Consider the following 27,262-nt stretch of genomic DNA (forward strand, 5'->3'; position numbering starts at 1 on the left):
TGGTCCTATACACTGTGAGGGCGATGAAAGGAAAACTTCTTTTTGTAAACATGATGCTATAACTAATTACATTGGCAATTCAAACCAAACTTAACCCTTACAAGCACAGTAGTTTCGTAGCTGGAAGGTCTGACGAATGCAGTGATATAATTGTTTATTTTATGCTTTTAAAATTCACAAAATTGTTAGGTAAAATTTAAGCAAATTTCAATTTTACTATTTATAAGTGCTCAATTAAGTCAATGTTTTAATAAGGCCAGTCAGTGAAGGCCAAAAACAAAAATCAAATGTTGGGAATAATTCATGCAGTTGCAAATTTGTGTACAATGGTAGGATTTAGTGCCATGAATAACATCCTAGAAATCCTGACCAGTGGGAGCTGAGTCTGGGAGTCAGGGTACATTTGAAGATCATTTTTGTATGTTTTTCTTGAATAACATGAAAACTACAATGTATAGCAAAAACGTATCTCAGTACAAAATTTAACTACATTAAATTTCCTAGAAAAGGTCCCATTCATTTTTTTCTGTAGGACTAATAGTTTGCACTTAGTGAATAAGAGAATATGAAAATCTTGCACTTGGTTTTTGAAGATCAGATATAACATTGCAGGTTACATAAAATGACATTAATAGAGGCATTTGAATCACCCTGTATATACTCCATGCATTTTTTGAAACATGTACGGTGTCTGTCAGATAGCAAAAGACTTCAGTCATAATATTTTACTGTGAAACACTACATAAAAGTTCCTTTTCCATGCCATGAAGGATTCACGATTGAGAATGACAGATCAGTTGACAATTCCATTGTTTCAGTATCACTACAGCCATTTCAGGTTTTCCTGTATTTCTTCTTGAGCTGACACACTTCTCCAATACATACTGGGCATTCATGGAGCTTCTAAATTGTGCCCACAAAGTTATTGCGGTTGCCATCCAATCTTGATGACACAAACCATCCATTGTCTCAGTTCTCCGTGGGGAGATAAAACAGTAAATCCACACTGTAGTTGCACTTTCCGGCAGCATAATTTGTTTTATCATTCTTTCATTCATGAGTATCATTCACCAGTAAGAAATATGTAGGGGTACAAGCCACTCTTCCAAAGTGATTTGCAACACCATACTTGGTTATTACAGGATGAGTCAAAAAGGCTTCACAACTTTGGAATGATATACAAGTTTATTGAGATAACTTACAGAATCAGTAAAAGTGTCATTCTGGGTTTGATGTGACTACCATTTGTGATGTGGCAAACATCCCAGCGGTAATAAATTTCTTCCCACATTTGTTGCAGCAAATCAGGTGCAACTTGTGCAACGGCAACATAGATTTGATTTTTCTCCTTGACTAAATTGTTTGGTAAGAAAGGAACATATGCATGGTCTCTAATGAAACCCCAGAGAAAGAAATCCAGTGGCGTCAAGTCTGGGAAGCGAGGTGGCCCTGCGATTGGCCCTTCACAGCCAATCCGTCGAGCTGGGAAGTGATTAACGAGGAAACCTTGAACTTCCGAGAGGAAATGAGGCGGTGCATCATCTTGCTGGTAGTAAATTATCCCACCTTGGTCATCTTCATCGATCTGTGGGCAAAGCTGTCTTTCACATGTTTGACACAATCATCGACGTGGAGGGACCTGGTGATTTATCACACTGCAGCAAACAACCAGTCTCCAGAAAGTTCTTGTGGAAAGAGTAAATTGTAGACCTACTTGGATATTCTTTAGCATATTCGGTGGGAAATTTATACCAAACAGTTGCTGCAGAGTTTGTTTCATGAAGCCAAAATGCACAGTGAGCATGTTCTGCACCACTGAAGTTACCTATTTTCATTTTGCACTGTGCTGACACTCTGTTCAGGATGGGGGTATAGATGCACTGTGTGGATCAAACTTGAGGTTCTGTGCTACAAAATGATATATCTACCAATTCTGTAATTTGTCTCAATAAATTTCTGTATAATTCCAAAGTTGTAAAGTCCTTTCTGACTTACCCTGTATTTGGTTTTTATTTCACAGTAAAGTTTTCTCGTGCACCCCTAGTCTCTAAACCAGGCCATGCCAACTTGAGCACTTAGTGCTTACGTGCCCCGGTGCCACACTGAGCGGCAGCAGCGTTTTTCCCCTCCCTCTTCTCTTTTCTCCTGTGTAGTGGCTGTAGCAGCATGCGTTGACAGAGACAGCACTTGCTCTTGCATTGTCTTCAGTACGCTGAAGTATCCATTCAGAATCTTATCAAATGGGACACAGTTAATCTGTCTTGCAAGTGTTCAGCACAAGCAGAAAAGATTTGAATTTAGGTGTGCCATTTTTTAATGCTCAATGGGAAGACTGGTATTTGTTTGCAAAGTCTGATGGGAAAGCACTGATTAATATGCCACACTACCATAAATATCAAAGCATCAACAGTGCACCATCATTACAAAAATAAACATTCCTCAGCACATGAGGGGGATTGTGGGATCGGAGAGAACTTAAATGATCACTAAATTAAAATCATAATTGCAACAATCTGAAGAGGTAAGCCTTGTTTATCCTGTTCATTCTAAAAGAAAAACACAAGATACCTTTTTGTAATTGTACTATATAATAGAGGGAAACATTCCACGTGGGAAAAATATATCTAAAAACAAAGATGATGTGACTTACCAAACGAAAGTGCTGGCAGGTCGATAGACACACAAACAAACACAAACATGCACACACAATTCAAGCTTTCACAACCAACGGTTGCTTCATCAGGAAAGAGGGAAACAGAGGGAACGACGAAAGGATGTGGGTTTTAAGGGAGAGGGTAAGGAGTCATTCCAATCCCGGGAGCGGAAAGACTTACCTTAGGGGGGGAAAAAAGGACAGGTATACATTCGCGCACACACACTCATAAATTAGCGGAGTTTGAGGCCTGGTGGATGACGAGACGAGAGGATATACTGAAGGGCAAGTTCCCATCTCCAGAGTTCTGACAGGTTGGTGTTAGTGGGAAGTATCCAGATAACCTGGACGGTGTAACACTGTGCCAAGATGTGCTGGCCGTGCACCAAGGCATGTTTAGCCACAGGGTGATCCTCATTACCAACAAACACTGTCTGCTTGTGTCCATTCATGTGAATGGACAGTTTGTTGCTGATCATTCCCACATAGAAAGATTCACAGTGTAGGCAGGTCAGTTGGTAAATCACGTGGGTGCTTTCACACGTGGCTCTGCCTTTGATCGTGTACACCTTCCGGGTTACAGGACTGGAGTAGGTGGTGGTGGGAGGGTGCATGGGACAGGTTTTACACTGGGGGCAGTTACAAGGGTAGGAGCCAGAGAGTAGGGAAGGTGGTTCGGGGATTTCATAGGGATGAACTAAGAGGTTATGAAGGTTAGGTGGACGGCGGAAAGACACTCTTGGTGGAGTGGGGAGGATTTCATGAAGGATGGATCTCATTCCTTTAGTCTTTCCCTGTCCTTCCCTCTTTCCTGACGAAGCAACCGTTGATTGCGAAAGCTAGAAATTTGTGTGTATGTTTGTGTGTCTATCGACGTGTCAGTGCTTTCGTTTTATATATATATATATATACCTAAAAACAAAGATGATGTGACTTACCAAATGAAAGTGCTGGCAGGTCGACAGACACACAAATGAACACAAACATACACACAAAATTCAAGCTTTCGCAACAAACTGTTGCCTCATCAGGAAAGAGGGAAGGAGAGGGAAAGACGAAAGGATGTGGGTTTTAAGGGAGAGGGTAAGGAGTCATTCCAGTCCCGGGAGCGGAAAGACTTACCTTAGGGGAAAAAAGGACGGGTACACACTCGCGCGCACACACACACATATCCATCCACACATATACAGACACAAGCAGACATATTTAAAGACAAAGAGTTTGGGCAGAGATGTCAGTTGAGGCAGAAGTGCAGAGGCAAAAATGTGAGGGAAACATTCCACGTGGGAAAAATTATTTAAAAAGAAAGATGATGAGACTTACCGAACAAAAGCGCTGGCAGGTCGATAGACACACAAACAAACACAAACATACACACAAAATCTAGCTTTCGCAACCAACGGTTGCCTCGTCAGGAAAGAGGGAAGGGAAGGAAAGACAAAAGGATAAAACCCATATCCTTTTGTCTTTCCTTCTCCTTCCCTCTTTCCTGACGAGGCAACCGTTGGTTGCGAAAGCTAGATTTTGTGTGTATGTTTGTGTTTGTTTGTGTGTCTATCGACCTGCCAGCGCTTTTGTTGGGTAAGTCTCATCATCTTTCTTTTTAAATATATTTTTCCCACGTGGAATGTTTCCCTCTATTATATATATATATATATATATATATAAACACACACACACACACACACACACACACACACACACACACACACACACACACACACACTTGCGCTATTTCTCTTTAGATATTGTTGTTAAACTTAATTATGAGACTGTTTTATGTGGTAAGATTGTAAAGTTAATTATTGCTGTTGTTGTCCCACAGACATCTGAGCTCAATTACGCATCAGAAAGCACAGTTAGATCAAGCTACATTGTTCCACTGAGAATTGCAAAAAGTGGAAGACCTTTATAGAGAGCCGTTTTGTAAAAGTGTGTTTTGTAGAGTGTTCAGAGGTAATATCCCCATCTGTAGTGCCCCAATTTGAGATGTTAAGCTTCTCTGAACATACTATTTCTCAAAGAGTGCAAGAGGTTGGTGTGGAATTGAATGAGCAGTTGTGCAATCAATGTTGTAATTATTGGGAGTACGTAATTGCCCTTGATGAGAGCACTGACAGTCGCAGCACAGCTCAGCTTGCAGTTTTCGTAAGTGGTGGATGTTATTTCTCTGAAAAGTACCACAACTGGGGAAGACATTTTCCTCGCTGAAGAGTTGTTACTCAAGCTCCTATACAGCCTTGCAACTCGATGGGGCCCCTGCAATTTTTGTAGGAAGCAAGACTTGAATCACCAGGAATTTAAAGGATTTTTGGAGGATCTTGAATCAATTCTCAAAGACATTACTTTTTATTGTGCTGCATGATGGTTAAGTTGCTCAAAAGTACCCTCAGCCTTTTTTGATTTGAGACAAGAAATAGCTCTATTCACTGATATGAAATGTTCTCCACAGTGAGACTCGTATGATGAGCAGTGGATCACTGACCTCACGTTCGTGAAAGACATCATGGGGTATTTACATGATTTAAATATCTTGTTGCAAGGTAAAAATAAATTAATTGGTACTAAGTGTGACCCTACTGAAATTTTCCCCTCCGCGGGTCCGGGGCTTAGAATAGGCCCGAGGTATTCCTGCTTGTCATATCAGGCGACTAAAAGGAGTTTCACACATTTCGGGCTTTATGTGATGGTCCCCTGTAGGGTTTGACCTCCATTCTTTAAAATTTTCCTGAAGAGCGAGCCAATTGGGGAAGGGCGCCTTACGAGGTGCATCATGTCCATTGTGCATTGACATATTTAGCCCACTTTCTCATCGTTGCATTGCAGTTCTGCCCATTCTCCATCTCTTGGGCGAGGACACCTCCCTGGGTGTGTTTCCCGCATGCACTAAGCAGTGTCGATTTCTGCACCGACAATGACCATGAATTTTTTTGCAACTGATATCCAGCACGGTAGCCAGTCCGTTGTGGTGGGGTCGCCATGTACCCTGTTGGTTGTAGCCCCCTGACCACACAGTGATCGCTCTGCTGATGCCTGCACTGTTAACTCCCCATGTATGCCAAGGGGTAGATGCCCATCCCCCTGGGGCATCGGGACTCCTGGCAAAGGCCATCCTGCCAGGTGGCCTTTGCTGCGGCTGGGTGGCGCCCGTGGGGAGGGCCCCTGGTCGGAGTGGGTGGCATCAGGGCGGATGACACGCTATGAAGCGTAGTGCATCATCTCTTGCTGGTGGTGAAACACCAGCAGTCTCAAAGTGATCATGAGCTCAATTCAATGCACAGAAGTACAACCCCAAATCGTTCCCCACCCTGGCCACACCATGGGAGGAACGTCAGGCTAAGGATGGCAGCAGATCTTGTTCGCCCCAGTACCTTGTATGTTCGAGAGCTGATGGGGAATCTTTCAGAAGATGAAGCCACAGTTTTTTGTTGAGCATTTAGAGGACAAGTTCGGGCAGGTGGAGGGCTTGTCCAAAATGATATCTGGGTCAGTCTTGATCAAAACAGCATTGTCTGCCCAGTCATGGGAGTTACTCGCTTCTGACAAGCTGGGGGATGTTGCTGTTACCATCACGCTCTGTAAGAGCTTAAATATGGTGCAGGGTATCATATTTCATAGAAACCTCCTTTTGCAGTCCAACGATGAGCTGTGCCCCAATTTAGAGCAGCGAGGTGTACATTTCATCCTGCGTGTCCACTGGGGTCCAAAGAATAATCAGGTTGCCACCGGTGCCTTCATCTTGGCCTTTGAGGGTGATACATTGCCCGAGAAGGTCAAGGTGATGGTCTACTGGTGTGATGTAAAGCCCTATATTCCTCCCCCTATGCAGAGCTTTAAGTGCTGGAAGTTCAGCCATATGTCTTCCCGCTGTACTTCAAGCGTCACATGCCGAGATTGCAGATGCCCATCACATCCCAATATTCCATGTGCCCCACCTCCCATCTGTGTCATCTGTGGAGAGCACCATTCACCTTGATCGCCTGACTGCAGGATTCTCCTGGAAGAAAGGAAAATAATGGAGTACAAGACCGTGGACAGACTGACCTACACTGAGGTTAAGAGAAAATTTGAACGCCTGCATCCTGTGTGTGTGACATCATCTAACGCTGCTGCTACAACTGTTGTGGCACCATCAGCTCCGCCAACCCAGTTCACCTCTCAGAGCCGGAAGACTACATCTGCCCCCTTGATGGTGGGGGACATTTTCCTCCCTGTTGCTCCTGCACCACCTACTTTGGCAGCAACACCCCCCCCCCCCCCCCACCCACCCGTCCAACCATAAGGGACATCTGCCCCCACTTCTAAGCCGGAGAAGCGTAAGTCTTCTTCGGCTTCTCTCACTAGAAAGGGATCCCTTGGCTCACTCTATTCCCAGGTTTCTTCTAGTGGGAAAGACGACACCTGCTCGTAACTGAAGAGCCCAAAAGCAGCTGGGCATACAGCTTCATGTTCATCCTCAGTCCCCTAGACTGAGCCAGTGAAGTCCTCCCAGCGAGAGAAATCAAAAAAGAAAACCCCTAAGACCAAGGAAATTGCGTTGGCACCCACACTGCCACTACCTAAAAGCTCTGCGGCTGAGGATGGGGTGGAGATTTTGGCATCCGCTGATGCCCTAGATCTCACCAGACCCTCAGACACAATGGATATAGACTGCTCAGGCAATAAATCAGTGGCAGCAGGTGACTCTGAGGCGTAAACTGCCTCATTGAATGTTCCATGCCTTCCCAGTCTCACGATATGATCCTCCAGTGGAATTGCGGCTGAGATGCGGCAACTGTTAAGCTTTACACCTGCTATCTGCATTGCCCTCCAGGAAACCTGGTTCCTAGCAATGCGGACCCCTGCCTTCCACAGCTATAAGGGATGTTTCAAGAACTGGAGCGACTATTATAGAATGTCAGGTGGAGTTTGTATTTATGTCCTAAACTAAGTTTGTAGTGACCATGTGCCCCTTCAAACCCCTCTTGAAGCTGTGGCTGTCAGAATAAGGATGACACAGGAAATAACTGTCTGCAATGTGTTTCTTCTTCCAGATGGTTCAGTACCCATGAATGTATTAGCTGCACTAACTGATCAACTCCCTAAACCTTTCCTACTTCTGGGAGATTTTAATGCCCATAACCCCTTGTGGGGTAGTACCATGCTTAATGGCCGAGGCAAAAATGTCGAAACTTTACTGATGCAATTCGACCTCTGCTTCTTAAATATTGGGGCCACCACACATTTCAGTGTGACTCACGGTAGTTACTCGGCCATTGATTTATCAATTTGCAGCCCAGGACTTCTCCCATCTATCCACTGGAGAGCACATGACTTCCTGTTTGGTAGTGACTGCTTCCCCATCTTCCTGTCACCGCCCCAGTGTCAGGCACATGGACATCTGCCCAGATGGTCTTTGAACAAGGCGGACTGGGGATCTTTCACCTCTGCTGTCACCGCTGGATCTCCCCCACATGGTAACATTGATGTGATGGTTGAGCAAGTAACTAGCACGGTTGTTTCTGCTGCAGAAAATGCTCTCTTTAGGTTGCCCAAGATGTAAGGCAGTCCTTTGGTGGTCACAGGAAGTCACTGAAGCAATTAAGGAGCGTCGGCGAGCTCTACAGTGGCCTAAGCGGCACCCTTCCCTGGAGCGCCTCACAGCCTTTGAATGTCTCCGGGCCAGTGCTCGCTACATTATCAAACAACGGAAGAAGGCGTGTTGGGAGAGATACGTCTCCACCATTGGGTGCCACACGTCGCCATCCCAAGTCTGGGCCAAGATCAAACGTCTTTTCGGGTACCAGGCCCCAGCAGCTGTCCTCGGTGTTACCGTAAATGGCGAGTTATGTACTGACGCAAACGTGATTACCGAGCACTGTGCTGAGCACTTTGCTTGAACCTCTGCATCGGAGAATTACCCCACAGCCTTTCACACATTCTAACGGCGGCTGGAACGGAACGCCCTCACATTCACTACACACTGCAGTGAATCCTACAACGCCCCATTTACAGAGTGGGAGCTCCTCATTGCCCTTGCACATTGCCCCGACACAGCTCCTGGGCCTGATCGCATCCTCAGCCAGATGATAAAACATCTCTCATCTGACGACAAGCGACATCTTCTCGTCATCTTCAACCGGATTTGGTGCGATGATGTCTTTCCATCGCAATGGCAGGGAGAGCACCATCATTCCGGTGCTCAAACCCGGTAAAAATCCCCTTGATGTGGATAGCTATCAGCCCATCAGCCTCACCAATGTTCTTTGTCAGCTGCTGGAATATATGGTATGTCGGCAGTTGGGTTTGGTCCTGGAGTCACGTGGCTTGCTGGCTCCATGTCAGGGCAGCTTCCGCCAGGGTCGCTCTACCACTGATAATATTGTGATCATCGTGTCTGCCATCTGAACAGCCTTTTCCAGACATCAACACCTGATTGCCACCTTTTTTGACTTACGTAAAGCATACGACATGACTTGGCGACATCATATCCTTGCCACATTGTATGAGTGGGGTCTCTGGGGACTACTCCCGATTATTATCCAAAACTTCCTGTCACTCCTTACTTTCTGTGTCCAAGTTGGTGACTCCCATAGTACCATCCATATCCAGGAAACGCAGTCCCGCAGGGCTCTGTATTGAGTGTCTCTCTGTTTTTAGTGGCCATTAACAGTCTAGCAGCAGCAGTCAGGCCCTCTGTCTCACCTTCTCTGTATGCAGACGACTTCTGCATTTTGTACTGCTGCTCCAGTACTGTTGTTGCTGAGCAGTGCCTCCAGGGAGCCATCCACAAGGCACAGTCATGGGCTCTAGCCCACAGCTTCCAGTTTTCAGCTGCAAAGTCATGCGCCGTGCACTTCTTTCGGCGTCGTAGAGTTCATCAGGAACCCACACTTTACCGTAATGACGATCCACTCTCTGTAGCAGAGACATACAAATTCCTAGGACTGGTTTTTGACACTCGATTGACTTGGCTCCCTCATCTTCGTCAGCTTAAGCAGAAGTGCTGGCAGCAACACCAATTGGGGTGCAGATAGCTGCACGCTGCTGCAGCTCTACAGAGCCCTTGTCCAATCCTGAATTGACTATGGGATTGTGGTTTATGGTTCATCAGCACCTTCAGCATTGCATTTACTCGACCCTGTGCACCACTGTGGGGTTCAGTTGGCAACAGGAGCTTTTAGGACGAGTCCGGTGGCCAATGTACTGGTGGAGGCTGATGTCCCTCCACTACAGAACAGACGTGTGCAGCTGCTCACCAGTTACACAGCACACATTCATAGTTACTCTGCGCATCTGAATAACCACCTGCTTTTCCCACCTGCAGCAGTCCATCTTCCGCTTCAGCAGCCCAGATCGGGGCTAACGATTGCGGTTCACATGCGGTCCCTTCTCTCCGAACTGGAGTCCTTCCCTTTACCACCTCTGCTTGCGGCATGTTCACATATGCCTCCATGGTGTACACCTTGGCCGCAGCTTTGTCTGGACCTTTCGCATGGCCCTAAGGACTCCGTTAACCCCACCGCTCTCCGCTGTCACTTCCTCTCAATTCTTGATGTGTTCCGGGGCTCTGAAGTGGTTTACACCGATGGCTCAATGGCTGATGGTCACGTAGGCTTCAGATATGCTCATGGAGGACACTTTGAGGAGTGCTCCTTGCCAGTTGGCTGCAATGTTTTCACTGCAGAGCTGGCGCCCATATCTTGTGCTCTTGAGTACATCCGCTCATGCCCTGGCGAGTCATTTCACCTGTGTACTGACTCATTGAGCAGCCTACAATCTATCGACCAGTGCTATCCTCACCACCCTCTGGTAGCGTCCATTCAGGAGTTCATCTATGCCCTGAACAGTGTCGCCGCTCCGTGGTGTTTGTGTGGACCCCAGGACACGTCAGAATCCCCGACAACGAACTTGCCGACAGGCTGGCCGAACAGGCGATGCGGAAACTGCTTCTGGAGATAGGCATCTCCAAAGCTGACCTGCGTTTTGTCTTACACCACAGGGTTTTCTGGCTTTGGGAGACAGAACGGCATAACAGCATGTATAACAAACTGCGTGTCATTAAGGAGACTATGAATATGTGGAAGTCTTCCATGTGGGCCTCTCATAGGGAATCAGTTGTCTTCTACCGGCTCCGCATTTGCCATACATGGCTAACGCATGGATACCTACTCCGTCGCAAGGAGCCACCTCAGTGTCGCTGTGGCTCCCGAATGACAGTTGTCCACCTCTTGCTGGACTGCCCACTTTTAGCCGCTCTGCGGCAGACTTTTAACTTTCCCAGCATCCTACCTTTGGTGTTGGGTGACAATGCCTCAACAACAGCTTTAGTTTTACATTTTATCCATGAGAGTGGATTTTATACTTCTAGGTAAGTTTTAGCGCATGTCCTTTGTCCCTCTGTGTCTACCACCCTAGTGCTTTTTGGGGTGGAGGTTTTAATGTGTTGCAGAGTGGCTGGCTTTCCCTTTTTATTCTTGTAGTTGGCCAGCCACTGTAATCTGCTTTCATGTTTTACTCTCTTCTGTTTCTAGCATCTCTGTTTTCTTGTCCTCTTTTGTTCCTTTTAGTGTTCATTGCCTTCCCTTCATTCTTGTGGCTTTTCCTTTCTTTCCATTTTGTGTTATCTGTTTCGTTCGTTTTATTCTCAAACGTGTGGCACTGTTTTATTAGGAACAAGGGATCGATGACCTTGTAGTTTGGTCCCTTCTCTCGCCTTTAAACAAACCAACCAACATACCTATTGAAAGTTTCAAATTGCATCTTTTGCTTTTTAAAAGCCAGCTTCAAAGAGGAAATTTGCACGATTTTCCCTCTCTAAAATCCTTGAAGTTAGGTGCTTATGAATACATCAGGGAGTATACAAAAATGTTACAATAATTGGATCAAGAATTTGGAGTAGGTTTTACTGGTTTTATTTATTCAAAACTGCAATTCGGTTTTTTATGACTCCTTTTCTGGTGCACCCAGAGGGTGGTTCAATTTTGACAGACCACTATTACCATTACAATCAGGATTTGATTTCATTTTATAAAGGCATTGATCAACAAGAATTCCCAAGGATTCATGCATGCCCTTGTCCTGAAATTTTCGGAACAACATTCATTTGTGAACAAATGTCTTCAGTTATGAATATTAACAAAACAAAAACAAGGACAAGTTTGTATGATGCTTTGTTGGAAGCTGTACTTCTAATTGCAACTGCCAAAACAATTGTTCCAAATATTGGAAAATTTTTGGCTTCAAAGCAATGCCAAAGATCAATAAAGAATGTTGTAAATGAATGCAAAATAAGGAGCACAATAAAACTATTATTTCTGTCTGTACTCAAACTTGGCATTATTATTATTGTTATTGTTATTGTTATTATTATTATTATTATTATTATTATTATTATTATTATTATTATTGTAATTATGATTCATTTTAAAACTGGTATGCCACCTGAAGCACGCTGATTTCCCCAGTCCCATTCACCAAACAATAACAAGGCTCTGGCCTCGCTAAGTGCTGCCACAACAGTGCTGTGTCTGCCTCCCCGCCTCACCGGCACTGCAGCAGAGCACTGGTGCTTTGCCGGTGCTCGCAAAGCACTTAAGTTGTTGTGGCCTGTGTTAATAAACGAGTTTCTCTTCCCTAAAAGTAGCTTAAACGTATTTATGTCAAATTGTTCACAAGGTTCTGACAAGTACTTAATCGCAGTGCATAGAAGTTTATGCTATGTATAAGCTCACTCACTTCTAATGACAAGCGGATGGTGCAAAATTTCTATGAATAATGTTCGATTTAGACAAATAGATTGTTTACATAAGCTAGTATTTGTGCTCATCATCATCATTTAAGACTTATAAAATTCCTCCTTGATCCCCTATTCAGTGCTAACATTGGTGCCTCTTCTGATGTTAAGCCTATTACTTCAAAATCATTCATAACCGAATCCAGGTACCTTCTCCTTGGTCTACCCCGACTCCTCCTACCCTCTACTGCTGAACCCATGAGTCTCTTGGGTAACCTTGCTTCTCCCATGCGTGTAACATGACCCCACCATCTAAGCCTGTTTGCCCTGACTGCTACATCTATAGAGTTCATTCCCAGTTTTTCTTTTATCTCCTCATTGTGCACACCCTCCTGCCATTGTTCCCATCTACTAGTACCTCCAATCATCCTAGCTACTTTCATATCCGTAACCTCAACCTTATTGATAAGGTAACCTGAATCCACCCAGCTTTTGCTCCCATACAACAAAGTTGGTCGAAAGATTGAACGGTGCACAGATAACTTAGTCTTGGTACTGACTTCCTTCTTGCAGAAGAGAGATCGTAGCTGAGCGCTCACTGCGTTAGCTTCGCTACACCTCGCTTCCAGTTCTTTCACTATGTTGCCATCCTGTGAGAATATGCATCCTAAGTACTTGAAACCGTCCACCTGTTCTAACTTTGTTCCTCCTATTTGGCACTCAATATGTTTATATCTCTTTCCCACAGACATTACTTTTGTTTTGGAGATGCTAATCTTCGTACCATAGTCATTACATTTCTGATCTAGCTCTGAAATATTACTTTGCAAACTTTCAATAGAATCTGCCATCACAACTAAGTCATCCGCATATGCGAGACTGCTTATTTTGTGTTCACCTATCTTATTCTCACCCAGCCAGTCTATTGTTTTCAACATATGATCCATAAATAATATGAACAACAGTGGAGACAGGTTGCAGCCTTGCCTTACCCCTGAAACTACTCTGAACCATGAACTCAATTTACCATCAACTCTAATTGCTGCCTGACTATCTATGTAAAGACCTTTAATTGCTTGCAAAAGTTTGCCTCCTATTCCATAATCACATAGAACAGATAATAACTTCCTCCTAGGAACCCGGTCGTATGCCTTTTTTTAGGTTAGATGGCCTCGGGCAAGTGCAGAAAGGGCAACAGCCTCAACGGGTGCGGGGCAAAGTTAGGACATGCGGGGACCAAGCAGCAATCGGTATTGTAATTGTAAACTGTCGAAGCTGCGTTGGTAAAGTACCGGAACTTCAAGCGCTGATAGAAAGCACCGAAGCTGAAATCGTTATAGGTACAGAAAGCTGGCTGAAGCCAGAGATAAATTCTGCCGAAATTTTTACAAAGGCACAGACGGTGTTTAGAAAGGATAGATTGCATGCAACCGGTGGTGGAGTGTTCGTCGCTGTTAGTAGTAGTTTATCCTGTAGTGAAGTAGAAGTGGATAGTTCCTGTGAATTATTATGGGTGGAGGTTACACTCAACAACCGAGCTAGGTTAATAATTGGCTCCTTTTACCGACCCCCCGACTCAGCAGCATTAGTGGCAGAACAACTGAGAGAAAATTTGGAATACATTTCACATAAATTTTCTCAGCATGTTATGGTTTTAGGTGGAGATTTCAATTTACCAGATATAGACTGGGACACTCAGATGTTTAGGACGGGTGGTAGGGACAGAGCATCGAGTGACATTATACTGAGTGCACTATCCGAAAATTACCTCGAGCAATTAAACAGAGAACCGACTCGTGGAGATAACATCTTGGACCTACTGATAACAAACAGACCCGAACTTTTCGACTCTGTAAGTGCAGAACAGGGAATCGGTGATCATAAGGCCGTTGCAGCATCCCTGAATATGGAAGTTAATAGGAATATAAAAAAAGGGAGGAAGGTTTATCTGTTTAGCAAGAGTAATAGAAGGCAGATTTCAGACTACCTAACAGATCAAAACGAAAATTTCTGTTCCGACACTGACAATGTTGAGTGTTTATGGAAAAAGTTCAAGGCAATCGTAAAATGCGTTTTAGACAGGTACGTGCCGAGTAAAACTGTGAGGGTACAACAACAACAAAGTTAGGAAACTACTGCGAAAGCAAAGACAGCTTCACTCCAAGTTTAAACGCAGCCAAAACCTCTCAGACAAACAGAAGCTAAACGATGTCAAAGTTAGCGTAAGGAGGGCTATGCGTGAAGCGTTCAGTGAATTCGAAAGTAAAATACTAGGTACCGACTTGACAGAAAATCCTAGGAAGTTCTGGTCTTACGTTAAATCAGTAAGTGGCTCGAAACATCATGTCCAGACACTCCGGGATGATGATGGCATTGAAACAGAGGATGACAAGCGTAAAGCTGAAATACTAAACACCTTTTTCCAAAGCTGTTTCACAGAGGAAGACCGCACTGCAGTTCCTTCTCTAAATCCTCGCACCAACGAAAAAATGGCTGACATCGAAATAAGTGTCCAAGGAATAGAAAAGCAACTGGAATCACTCAACAGAGGAAAGTCCACTGGACCTGACGGGATACCAATTCGATTCTACACAGAGTACGCAAAAGAACTTGCCCCCCTTCTAACAGCCGTGTACCGCAAGTCTCTAGAGGAACAGAAGGTTCCAAATGATTGGAAAAGAGCACAGGTAGTCCCAGTCTTCAAGAAGGGTCGTCGAGCAGATGCGCAAAACTATAGACCTATATCTCTGACGTCGATCTGTTGTAGAATTTTAGAACATGTCTTTTGCTCGAGTATCATGTCGTTTTTGGAAACTCAGAATCTACTATGTAGGAATCAACATGGATTCCGGAAACAGCGATCGTGTGAAACCCAACTCGCTTTATTTGTTCATGAGACCCAGAAAATATTAGATACGGGCTCCCAGGTAGATGCTATTTTTCTTGACTTCCGGAAGGCGTTCGATACAGTTCCGCACTGTCGCCTGATAAACAAAGTAAGAGCCTACGGAATATCAGACCAGCTGTGTGGCTGGATTGAAGAGTTTTTAGCAGACAGAACACAGCATGTTGTTATCAACGGAGAGACGTCTACAGACGTTAAAGTAACCTCTGGCGTGCCACAGGGGAGTGTTATGGGACCATTGCTTTTCACAATATATATAAATGACCTAGTAGATAGTGTCGGAAGTTCCATGCGGCTTTTCGCGGATGATGCTGTAGTATACAGAGAAGTTGCAGCATTAGAAAATTGTAGCGAAATGCAGGAAGATCTGCAACGGATAGGCACTTGGTGCAGGGAGTGGCAACTGACCCTTAACATAGACAAATGTAATGTATTGCGAATACATAGAAAGAAGGATCCTTTATTGTATGATTATATGATAGCGGAACAAACACTGGTAGCAGTTACTTCTGTAAAATATCTGGGAGTATGCGTGCGGAATGATTTGAAGTGGAATGATCATATAAAATTAATTGTTGGTAAGGCGGGTACCAGGTTGAGATTCATTGGGAGAGTCCTCAGAAAATGTAGTCCATCAACAAAGGAGGTGGCTTACAAAACACTCGTTCGACCTATACTTGAGTATTGCTCATCAGTGTGGGATCCGTACCAGATCGGGTTGACGGAGGAGATAGAGAAGATCCAAAGAAGAGCGGCGCGTTTCGTCACAGGGTTATTTGGTAACCGTGATAGCGTTACGGAGATGTTTAACAAACTCAAGTGGCAGACTCTGCAAGAGAGGCGCTCTGCATCGCGGTGTAGCTTGCTCGCCAGGTTTCGAGAGGGTGCGTTTCTGGATGAGGTATCGAATATATTGCTTCCCCCTACTTATACCTCCCGAGGAGATCACGAATGTAAAATTAGAGAGATTAGAGCGCGCACAGAGGCTTTCAGACAGTCGTTCTTCCCGCGAGCCATACGCGACTGGAACAGGAAAGGGAGATAATGACAGTAGCACGTAAAGTGCCCTCCGCCACACACCGTTGGGTGGCTTGCGGAGTATAAATGTAGATGTAGATGTAGATCTATAAAACGTAGATACAATTCCCTGTTCCACTCGTAACACTTCTCCATTATTTGCCGTAAGCTAAGGATCTGGTCCTGACAACCTCTAAGAGGCCTAAACCCACACTGATTTTCATCCAATTGGTCCTCAACTAATACTCGCACTTTCCTTTCAACAATACCTGAGAAGATTTTATTCACAACGCTGATCAAAGAGATACCTCTGTAGTTGTTACAATCTTTTGTTTCCATGTTTAAAGATTGGTGTGATTACTGCTTTCTTCCAGTCTGATGGAACCTGTCCCGACTCCCACGCCATTTCAATTATCCTGTGTAGCCATTTAAGACCTGACATTCCACTGTATTTGATGAGTTCCGACTTAATTTCATCCACCCCAGCCGCTTTACTGCACTGCAATCTATTGACCATTTTCTCCACTCCCTCAAATGTGATCCTATTTCCATCATCATTCCTGTCCCATTGTACATCGAAATCTGAAACATTACTGATCGTATTTTCACCTACATTGAACAACTCTTCAAAATATTCCCTCCATCTGCCCAAGGCATCAACAGGATTCACCAGCAGTTTTCCTGACCCATCCAAAACACTTGTCATTTCCTTCTTATCTCCCTTTCGAAGACTGCTAATTACTCCTTATCATTTCAAAAAAAGAAACAGGAGTACACCTCTTTGTACCCTCCTCCTGTTGTGCCGCAAGGCATAAATCTGCCTCATTTGTCCTCCTCACCTTACACCTTACCTTTGCTCCTCTGTCCTCCACCCCCTCCCCCCCTCCCCCACCCACTTGAGTTCCTCACTTTGATCTAAAACATAAAATATGAAAGTTACAATTTTGCAAATGCTGTTAAATATAAACTGGTTGTTTCCATTTGCAGGTGATGGAAGATGCTCATGTCAATGCTGTTATGATACTGGGTGAGGTGTTCAGAAGTAAAGAACCTTTTGACTTTGGAGCACAGGTATGCATATGTATTCCCTCCATATTGGACTCCAATCTTATACTTGTAGCATACATGCCACCTTAGTTTTGAGGACTCATTGTCAACCAAGAAAATAATCTTTTTCTTCTCTACAATTTCTTCTGATTCACAGTAGATAAAGTTCAAATGATGCTGCATAGATACACTGTGCAGACCATGCAAAATAAAAAATAAAGCATTCAAAATTGACTGCATGAGAGTTTAGTCTATTTACAGACTCAAAATAGGTCACATTTAACATCATGCATTGCTCAGCACAGGTTTCAGTACCTATCTGCCCTTAGAGAAGCCTACTTTCGTAATTGTCCGGTATCAGTGAGTCACGGCTTCCTGGATATCTTTATCAAGCCAAATCATAAAAATAATCGTGGGAGATAAATCTTGTGAATAAGATCAATGATGCGAAGTTGAGACTTGTTTTTGAGAAAGGAACTGGTGATACTTTGCAGCAGAATGAGCTGGGGTGTTGTTACACACAAGGATAAAGTGTGAGGTATAAGGACAAAATCATTCTCATTGGATTCAAGCAAGCAATTTTTTTACCATTTTTATTTTCAACATTCATAATGTCCTCTTTTATTGGAGATACAAAATGTTTGTGAACAATTACACTGCTATTGAAAGACATTAACATGATCTTTAGCCTTCTTTTTTGTCATAAAATACCCACCCTCCCCCACACCACTTCTTTCCCATTTTTCATCCAACAACTACTTCCTAAGGGGTAGCATTTCTTCCATTATCAAAATTGTAACATTCTGAGTAATACTTATGCAACTGCATCTATTTTCTCAAAAGTTTTCTTTAATTCTTCTATAAGTAATATCTGTCTTTCCTATAATCATGCACGCTTCTGCATCTTTGGATTTCTCCTGTAGCCATTCCTGCTTTTCCACTTTGTACTTCCTGTCAACCTCCTTTTCTTGATTTGATTTGAGATAACCAGCTTTGATTATGTCAGGAACCATTGTGGATAGCGACTGTAGACTATAAGGAAGGTGAGACACACAGGAGCCAGTCACAATCCCATTAGCTTTCATAGTGTTGCAAATCTAGATTTTGACTATAAATAGCCATCTTCAGTGCATTTTCATTATATTTCAACAGACTCGGGGCAGTTCATATCACCTTATGTTCTTACAGGTGTATAGGCAGAAGGACACTGGGCCTCCTCAGTGTCATGAACTGAACAGGGTGACATGAACTGGCGTGAGTCTGTTGAAATATAATGAAAATGAGCTGAAGATGTCTCTATATCAAAAATCTAGATTTGCAACACTAATAAAAGCTAATGAGATTGCGACTGACTGCTTTATGCCTCTCCCTCCTTGATTTGAGATGTTGGTATTCCATTTTGCATGTATCATTTGCTGCCTTTTTTATATTTCCTTCTTCTGTCAGTAAAATTTAATATCTCCTGTGTTATCCAAGGACTCTTTGTAAATCTTGTTCTTTTTTAGCTATTCCTCTGTTCTCATCACTATGTAATTTCTCAAAGCCACCCATTTTTGTTCTATTGTATTCAGAATTATGCAAGGACAAGCAGGAAGTCAGCCATGGCCTTATCAATGTAGGCATCCCAGCATTCACCTTAAAAACTTGAGGAAGACTATGGAAAGCCCAACTCTGGATGGCTGGGCAGGGCACGAACCCCGTTCCTGCTGAAAGTGAATCCAGTTCATTAACAGTGGGTTAGCCACCTAACTCAATATATGATTCAGAAAGTGTTAATGAACTGGATTTGTATTCAGCAGGAACGGGGTTCGTGCCCTGCCCAGCCATCCTGAGTTGGGCTTTCCGTAGTCTTCCTCAAGTTTCTAATATGAATGCTGGGATGTCTACAAGTAGATTACAATATGCCTAACAAGTATAATCAATAATATAATGAGAACAGGCAACTTTTTTATATGACACGTCTGAAAAATGTAAACAGATGAACACATTATATCATACTGCTGAAACATATAAAAACACGAATATCTGTCAAAACTATATCCATAACAACTATTATTGCGACAGATTCTTTTCTGAGGTGTACTGCACTGAATTTGAAACAAAGTTAACAGGAAATAACTGCAGAAACATTCTGGTGTGAAGACAAATACAGCATGGATGATACTCCAGTCAACAGATTAGAAAGTACTCTACAATAAATGAGAGCCTAGTGTTTCTGTAAGCAGACATATTTATTTATGATGTAAAAAGTTCTCTGTAAGAGATCATTTTAACTCTGCTCTAAGAGCTATTTCCTTATCCAGCCTCTTGGTGATGTAGGCAGTGCATTATAAAGAATGACATTGACGTAGCTCACCTGTCTTTGAGTACAAACTGTTATTGCTTGCTGTACTCACAGGAACCCATAGTTGCACATGTTACATCTATGGTTATTACTATTAGTTTGCTGTCTCAAAGGTTAGCTCTTGTCATCGATATATATTTGTATAATTATGTATTCTGCAAACCACTGAGAAACGCATAGCAGCCAGTACTTCCTATTATGTAGATTGGAAGTTAAATACTGGCAACACTGTTGTGGAGACACTATGCAATAGAATCTACTATTGTCACTGATAGCACATGTTGTTGACGTACCTACCATACCTCCGAGCAAATGGACTTGCCCGTCCCTCACCGGCGTGTGCACAATTGAGGTAAACACCGTCACTTGTGAGTGAGCTGTCTAATGTAACAGTGTCACCATGTTTTCAAAACAGGAGCAGTGGAGTTGGATCAAGATTGAATGTGCCAGAGGTCATACAGCACAACATTGTCGTCAAGGTCTTCAAGAGGCGTGCAGGGAATCGGCTTTATCGTACAGAACAGTGTCACATTGGGTAAAAGCCTTCAACAAAGGTTGGCAAACTGTGGCAGACATTCATCAGGCAGGTCATCCTACCATCTCTGAAGAAGAAGTGCATGGTGTTGCCGCATTAGAGGACAGTGATCTATGCCATACGATTCGTAAGCTCACCCACAAAATCAGATTAGCGTATACAACTGTGCTTCGCATCCTGAAGGAATGCCTGGGCATGCGAAAAATTGCATCATGATGGGTTTCACATGAATTGATGGAAATGCAGAAATGGATGCATTACGATGCTGCTCAGATGCACTTGGAGTGCTACGACACGGAGGAGAGGCTTTCATACACCATATTATAACACTGGATGAGACATGGGCCACATTGTACAAGCCAAAACTTAAATGCCAATCCAATGAATGGCATTATTATGGGTCACCACGAAAATCGAAAGTGTGTCAGAATCCCAGTATGGTGAAAGTTATGGTGATTCTCATGTACAACTGTGGTGGTGTTATCCTAAAGCATTACGATCCTCCACGGCAGACCGTCAATGCATAGTATTACTGTTCATTTGTGGAGCATCACCTGCGACCAGCTTTGTGAAAGAAGCGGCAACACTTTCTGCACAACCCACCCATCATTTTGCATGACAGTGAGCAGGCGCGCACAGCACAAGCTGTGGCTGCTCTGTTCAGTTGATGGGACTGGGAAGTAATGTACCATCCACCATACTCCCTGGACTTAAGTCATAGTGACTTTGATTTGATTTGATTCTGAAGATGAAGGAACCACTTTGTGGCATTCACTTCAGAACTGTTCCAGATATTCGACAGGCAGTAGACCAGTCCATTCGCACCATCAACAGAACGGGCTCAGCTAACAGTATACTATGCCTTCCACATCGCTGGCAATGGGTTCTACACAATGCTGGTGACTACTTTGAAGGACAGTAACAGGTGCAAACATGTGACTCTTCTGTATTGGTTGTGAATAAATAATTGCCGCTATTTAAGTTCCAACCCTCGTATACAATGTGTCAGGGTTTCTTCCTCCTCTGTTCACATGTATGGTATGAATGATTGCTTAGATGCTTCTTTGTCCACTGTATTTAGTCTAAGCTTACTGTCGTCATCCCTGTGGGAGAGATGCGTAGTGGATAGTAGAGTATTCCTTGATCCCTCACTTTGTACTGTTTTCCGAAACATTTTAAGTAGGCTTTCATGGGAGAGTTGGCATCTGCTAGTTCATGTTTTTATACCAAAGAAAATAATAATTTTTGGAAGTATAATTTACAAACTAATTCATACCAAAAATGAAACACTCTACAAAACCACAGAAAAACTTTCGGATACAATGAGGAAAAGAAGAATTGAGTTTTATGGGCACATTCTCAGAATGAACCCAAATAGACTTACAAAAAGAATGTTTGACTACTTCAGGAATAAAAAATCCAAACCAAATTGGTTTATCCAAACAGAGAAAGACTTAAGAGAACTACACATCACAGAAAAAATGCTCACAGACAGGACCGCAAAAATGATAAGCAAAGACAGAAAAGAGGGATTCCAGCTCCAAAATAGAAAGAAAAGAACGATTGTCATCTCTGATGAGGAAAGAAAAGCAAGATCAGAAAGAATGAAACAGTACTGGGCGAAAAGAAAGGCACAGAACAAACAGAAGTGATTGATTCAACGTACCCCAAAGTTGGGTGAAACGAAGAAGAAGAAGAAGAAGAAGAATTTACCTGGATAGATAAAAAATCTACACAGCAAGCAGTGGCAGAAGAAGACACACATACAAACATTAAGTAAATGTGCAGGCTTTTGGAGCCAGTAGCTCTTTCATGCAGAAGGACTGAAGAGGAAAGAAGAGGGTTGAAAAGAAAGGACCACTGAGGTTTAAGAAACAGGGAGAGTTTGGAAAAGTCACACAGAACCACAGTTCAGGGGAGACTTAGCAGACTGGAATAGAAGGAAAGACTGACTGTTTGGGACTAGCCTATCTTCCACCTCAAAGCTCTCAGGTTTTGAAATCTTATCCAGTGCAGTCCCCAACAATCAGTCGTTCCTTCTCATCCCATCTGGTAAGTATCTCACGACCCTGGATTCTGGGTACTTTTTCTGAACTCTCTCTACTTCCTAAACCTCACCTGTCTTCTTTTTTCATTCCTTTTTCTTCCCCATCAGTCCTTCTGCCAGAATAAGGAGCCACTGGCTCTGAAAGCTTGCAAATTTCCCTCTCTCTAGTTACAGTTCATGTTTTTCAAGCATTTACATGTCGCCCCCGTGGGACAGACCTGTGATGATTTAAGGTGCCCTTCTTTGAACATGTTCAGTACCCAGTACAGCAGCTACCGTATTTACTCGAATCTAAGCCGCACTTTTTTTCCGGTTTTCGTAATCCAAAAAACCGCCTGTGGCTTAGAATCGAGTGCAAAGCAAGCGGAAGTTATGAAAAATGTTGGTACGTGCCGCCACAACTAACTTCTGTAGCGCGACACAGGCATGCTTTGTAGGCACAAAGATAAATACTGGCGCCAAAACAGCAAACGCGGAAGAATATACGTATCGTGTCATGTTTATATTCGTATTATTCTTATGCCTAATAATGATACAGTCTGAAATGAAGCACGGCAAGTGACTAGATTTTTAAATCTAAGATGACTCTAATTTCTGTGCAGAATTTGATGTAATAAAGAAGCGGCCGCAAAGATTTTCAAACGGAGAAAAATTTTCGCCTAACTCTCGTTCAGAACATGTTCTATCATACGCAGTCTATTATTTGATTCTTGTTGATCATTATCAAAGAAAGCAGCAGTGTAAGTAACAACAAATAGCAGTCTCTTGCCATTGTTTCGCTAATGAGACGATTCCTCTCTTTTTTGTTTTAATTGTACGCGGCGGTAGCGCGCACAAAAGCAAGCCATGCCGCGACAGGCCGTAAACACGCACTATCAGAATACGACAAACAATGCATGACACAGTGCAGTAATGCATTTTCAGCTTAAGAGTGACGCAAACACCTATAACAAAGAAAACGGCACTTATCAGATCAAAGCAAAATAGGCAATCGATTCAAACCAGATGAAGCACGTGAAAAAGGAAGGGTACCCGTATAAATACGGACGAAACGCCTGACGCATAGCAATGGCTACGTGGTAAAGCTTAACTGCTAAGCTTACGACTCGAACCAAACTACTGTAGCTGTATTGTCATTCATTCGACCTAAATTGTGTCTCATATTACAATGGACCAACTTTGTTTCAATTTGGAAGTGTGGCCTAAAACTTTTCTCTCCCCTTGAATTTCGAGTCTCAAATTTCAGGTGCGGCGTAGATTCGGGAAATTTTTTTTTTTCCTTGATTTCGAGTCTCATTTTTCAGGTGCGGCTTAGATTCGAGTGCGGCTTAGATTCGAGTAAATACGGTACACTTATTGTCAAAAGTGTGATCATGTGGGGTATCAAGTGAAATTTGTGATGGGAGGGAGGACACAGCACGTTATCTTGAATGGACAGACATTGTCAGATGTAGAAGTAATTTCAGTTGTGCCCCAGGGAAGTGTGTTAGGATTCTTGCTTTTCATGTTGTATATTAATGAACTTGCAGACATTATTAGCAGCATAATTGGGATTTTTGCAGATGATGCAGTTATATGTAATGAAGTACTGTCTGAGAGAAGCTGCATAAATATTCAGTCAGATCTTGATAAGATTTCAATGTGGTGCAATGATTGGCCACTTACAATAAATGTTCAAAAATATAAGATTTTGCACTTCACGAAATGAAAAAATGACTATAACATCAATGAGTCACAGTTGGAATCGGCCAACTCTTACAAATACCTGTTTGGAACACTTGGTAGGGGTATGAAATGGAACGATATCATAGGCTCAGTTGTGGGTAAAGTAGGTTGTAGACTTTGGTTTATAGATAGAATACTGTGAAGTGCAATCAGTCTACAAAAGATATTGCTTACAAATTGCTCATGTGACTCATCCTAGAATAATATTGCTCAAGTGTGTGGGACCTGTACCAGATAGGACTAACAGGGGGTATCGAATGTATACAGAGAAGAGCGGTACAATTGGTTACAAGTTTGCTTAATCGTTGGGAGAGTTTCACAGAGATACTGAAGGAACTGAAGTGGCAGATTCTTGAAGACAGGCATAAACTATCCCAAGAAAGTCTATTAATAAAGTTTCAAGAACTGGCTTTAAATGATTACTCAAGGGATATGCTAAAATCGCCTATGTATCACTGACATAGGGATCATGAGGATAAGACTAGAATAATTACTGGATGCTCAGTGGTATTCAATCATTGTTCCCGTGCTCCATGCATGAATGGAACAGGAAGAACTGGTATAATGGGATGTATCCTCTGTTGGAGTATAGATGTAGATGTAGATCCCCCTGTTAGTCCTGTTTATTATGGATCCCATACACTTATTCAATATTCTATGCTATGTCACACAAATGTTTTGTAAGCAATATGTCACTGATTGCATTTTCCCAGTATCCTACCTGTGAAATGAAATCTGCAAAATAATAATATAATATTCTGAATTGGGACCCCTGCTCCAGTGTCAGTCAGACTGACATAGCTCAGAACAGCTAAGTTCTACAGGAGCCCACCCTCTCCTTCCCAGGAGGGAATGAAAATTGAATGGGGAAAAAAGTAATTCTGGGAATGTAATGGTGAGACACAGGCCCCTATCAGACCAGTGCATGTTGCCCACAGACTGCAGTTTGTCCATACCTGATTTAAAGCAATTCTCTGTACTGCTTTGAAAGCTTATCAAGACTCAATCTTTTTTTGAGACAGTACTTCATTACAGATAACTGTGTAGTGTAAAAACATCAGAAGTTACTATTAATATTGTTTGCAGGTAATTAATATACAACAGGAACAGCAAGGGTCCCAACACACTTCCTGGGGCAAAACTGAAGCTAACTTTGACATCATTCATTGACTCCCCAAGCAAGGTAATTTACTGTGCCCCCCTTACCAATATATCATCAGACCAGTCACAACTTGGGTTTGGAAAAACCATATGATCATCCTTTTGTTAGAAAAGCATTATTTATTTTACCCCTCTGTCTTTGAAGTTGGTAGCTGACATAAATTCCATCTGGTTTTTCTTCTGTTCCTCTGACAATTTATTGCCAGTTGCCTTTATAAGCTTGTGCACAAATCAGTTCTTTGTACGCAGTGTTCCAAAGGCTAGATGTTTCACAAAGGAGTTCCATAAATAAACCAAACTAATTTTTTGGTGGGCAGAGCTTTTGCAATACCATGTTTTGCCATTAGGAGTGCATGGAGTTACATTCCAGAGTCAGTAAGCAGAGTGCCATCACTGAAGGAAGTCAGGACTAGTTTTGGTAGAGTTCATAGTGACAATTGTTTTGTGTGATACCGTATTTACTCGAATCTAAGCCGCACTTTTTTTCCAGTTTTCGTAATCCAAAAAACCGCCTGCGGCTTAGAATCGAGTGCAAAGCAAGCGGAAGTTATGAAAAATGTTGGTACGTGCCGCCACAACTAACTTCTGCCGTCGAATATATGTAGCGCTACGCAGGCATGCGTTGTAGGCACAAAGATAAATACTGGCGCCAAAACCTCTGCGTCAGTAAATAAATTTAAAAAAAAAAAGTGGAAGACGAGCTTATTTTCTCCGCCGCGAGTTTCGACCACTGCATTTTCATACATTATCCAACGAAGTAAATACAAATTCCGTATTGTTCATTTTCGAATGTAGCACAATTTCAGTGTATTACGAAAATCTGACTGGCAAGACTGTTTGGGATGTTTGTCAATATGGCCAACTCTACGTTCTGAATTTTTTCCTATCTGTGAGAAGAGATGGTTGCTAATAGGAACCTGATGAAATATGAATCACATAAGTATTCTCTTCACCATAAGAATAATACGAATATAAACATTTTGCCATGTATTCTTTCGTGTTTGCTGCTATCTCATTTAAATCCTGTCTGCCTAATAAACTACGAAACTAGAGTGAGACAACAGCAAACGCGGAAGAATATACGTATCGTGTCATGTTTATATTCGTATTATTCTTACAGTCAGAAAGGAAGCACGGCAAGTGACTAGATTTTTAAATCTAAGACGACTCTAATTTCTGTGCAGAATTTGATGTAATAAAGAAGCGGCCGCAAAGATTTTCAAACGGAGAAAAATTTTCGCCTAACTCTCGTTCAGAACATGTTCTATCATACGCAGTCTATTATTTGATTCTTGTTGATCATTATCAAAGAAAGCAGCAGTGTAAGTAACAACAAATAGCAGTCTCTTGCACTATCAGAATGCGACAAACAATGCATGACACAGTGCAGTAATGCATTTTCAGCTTTAAGAGTGACGCAAACACCTATAACAAAGAAAACGGCATTTATCAGATCAAAGCAAAATAAGCAATCGATTCAAACCAGACGAAGCACGTGAAAAAGGAAGGGTGCCCGTATAAATACGGACGGAGCGCCTGACGCATAGCAATGGCTACGTGGTAAAGCTTAACTGCTAAGCTTACGACGCGAACCAAACTACAGAAGCTGTATCGTCATTCATTCGACCTAAATTGTGTCTCATATTACAATGGACCAACTTCGTTTCGATTTGGAGGTGCGGCCTAAAACTTTTCTCTCCCCTTGAATTTCGAGTCTCAAATTTCAGGTGCGGCTTAGATTCGGGACATTTTTTTTCCTTTATTTCGAGTCTCATTTTTCAGGTGCGGCTTAGATTCGAGTGCGGCTTAGATTCGAGTAAATACGGTAGTCATTTTTGCTGTGGCTCATTTTCATCAACAGTGTGTGGTGGTGAGATTCTGCTTTTTGCCTAGAAAAAAGTGGAGCAAAAACTCTTGAAATGTTAAAACAGTGTACAAGGATGAAGCTATGGGGAAATTTCATAAGTTTTTGGGTGGTTTTCCCATGTCAAAAATGGTGAAATGTCAATTGATGCCAAGCCTCATTCTGGCCATATTTCCATGGCCCAAACACATGAAGGTGTTGGAAACATTTGCGCAATCATCAACAAAGATCAACGATGGACCATTGAAG

The 27,262-nt window shown here is 42.7% G+C and overlaps 1 protein-coding gene across 1 annotated transcript in view; it reads left to right on the plus strand.

The window, feature by feature from the left end:
• The window catches only part of LOC126106596 (atypical kinase COQ8B, mitochondrial), a 155,281-nt gene that overhangs the window by 118,132 nt on the left and 9,887 nt on the right, over positions 1–27,262 (plus strand). Inside the window, exon 11 of the mRNA XM_049912940.1 lies at positions 17,278–17,361. Within this exon, the coding sequence (XP_049768897.1) occupies positions 17,278–17,361 (84 nt within the window). The remainder of the gene's footprint in view (positions 1–17,277; positions 17,362–27,262) is intronic.

This window comes from Schistocerca cancellata, chromosome 10 (genome assembly GCF_023864275.1).
Source record: "Schistocerca cancellata isolate TAMUIC-IGC-003103 chromosome 10, iqSchCanc2.1, whole genome shotgun sequence".
NCBI classification, from domain to species: Eukaryota; Metazoa; Arthropoda; class Insecta; order Orthoptera; family Acrididae; genus Schistocerca; species Schistocerca cancellata.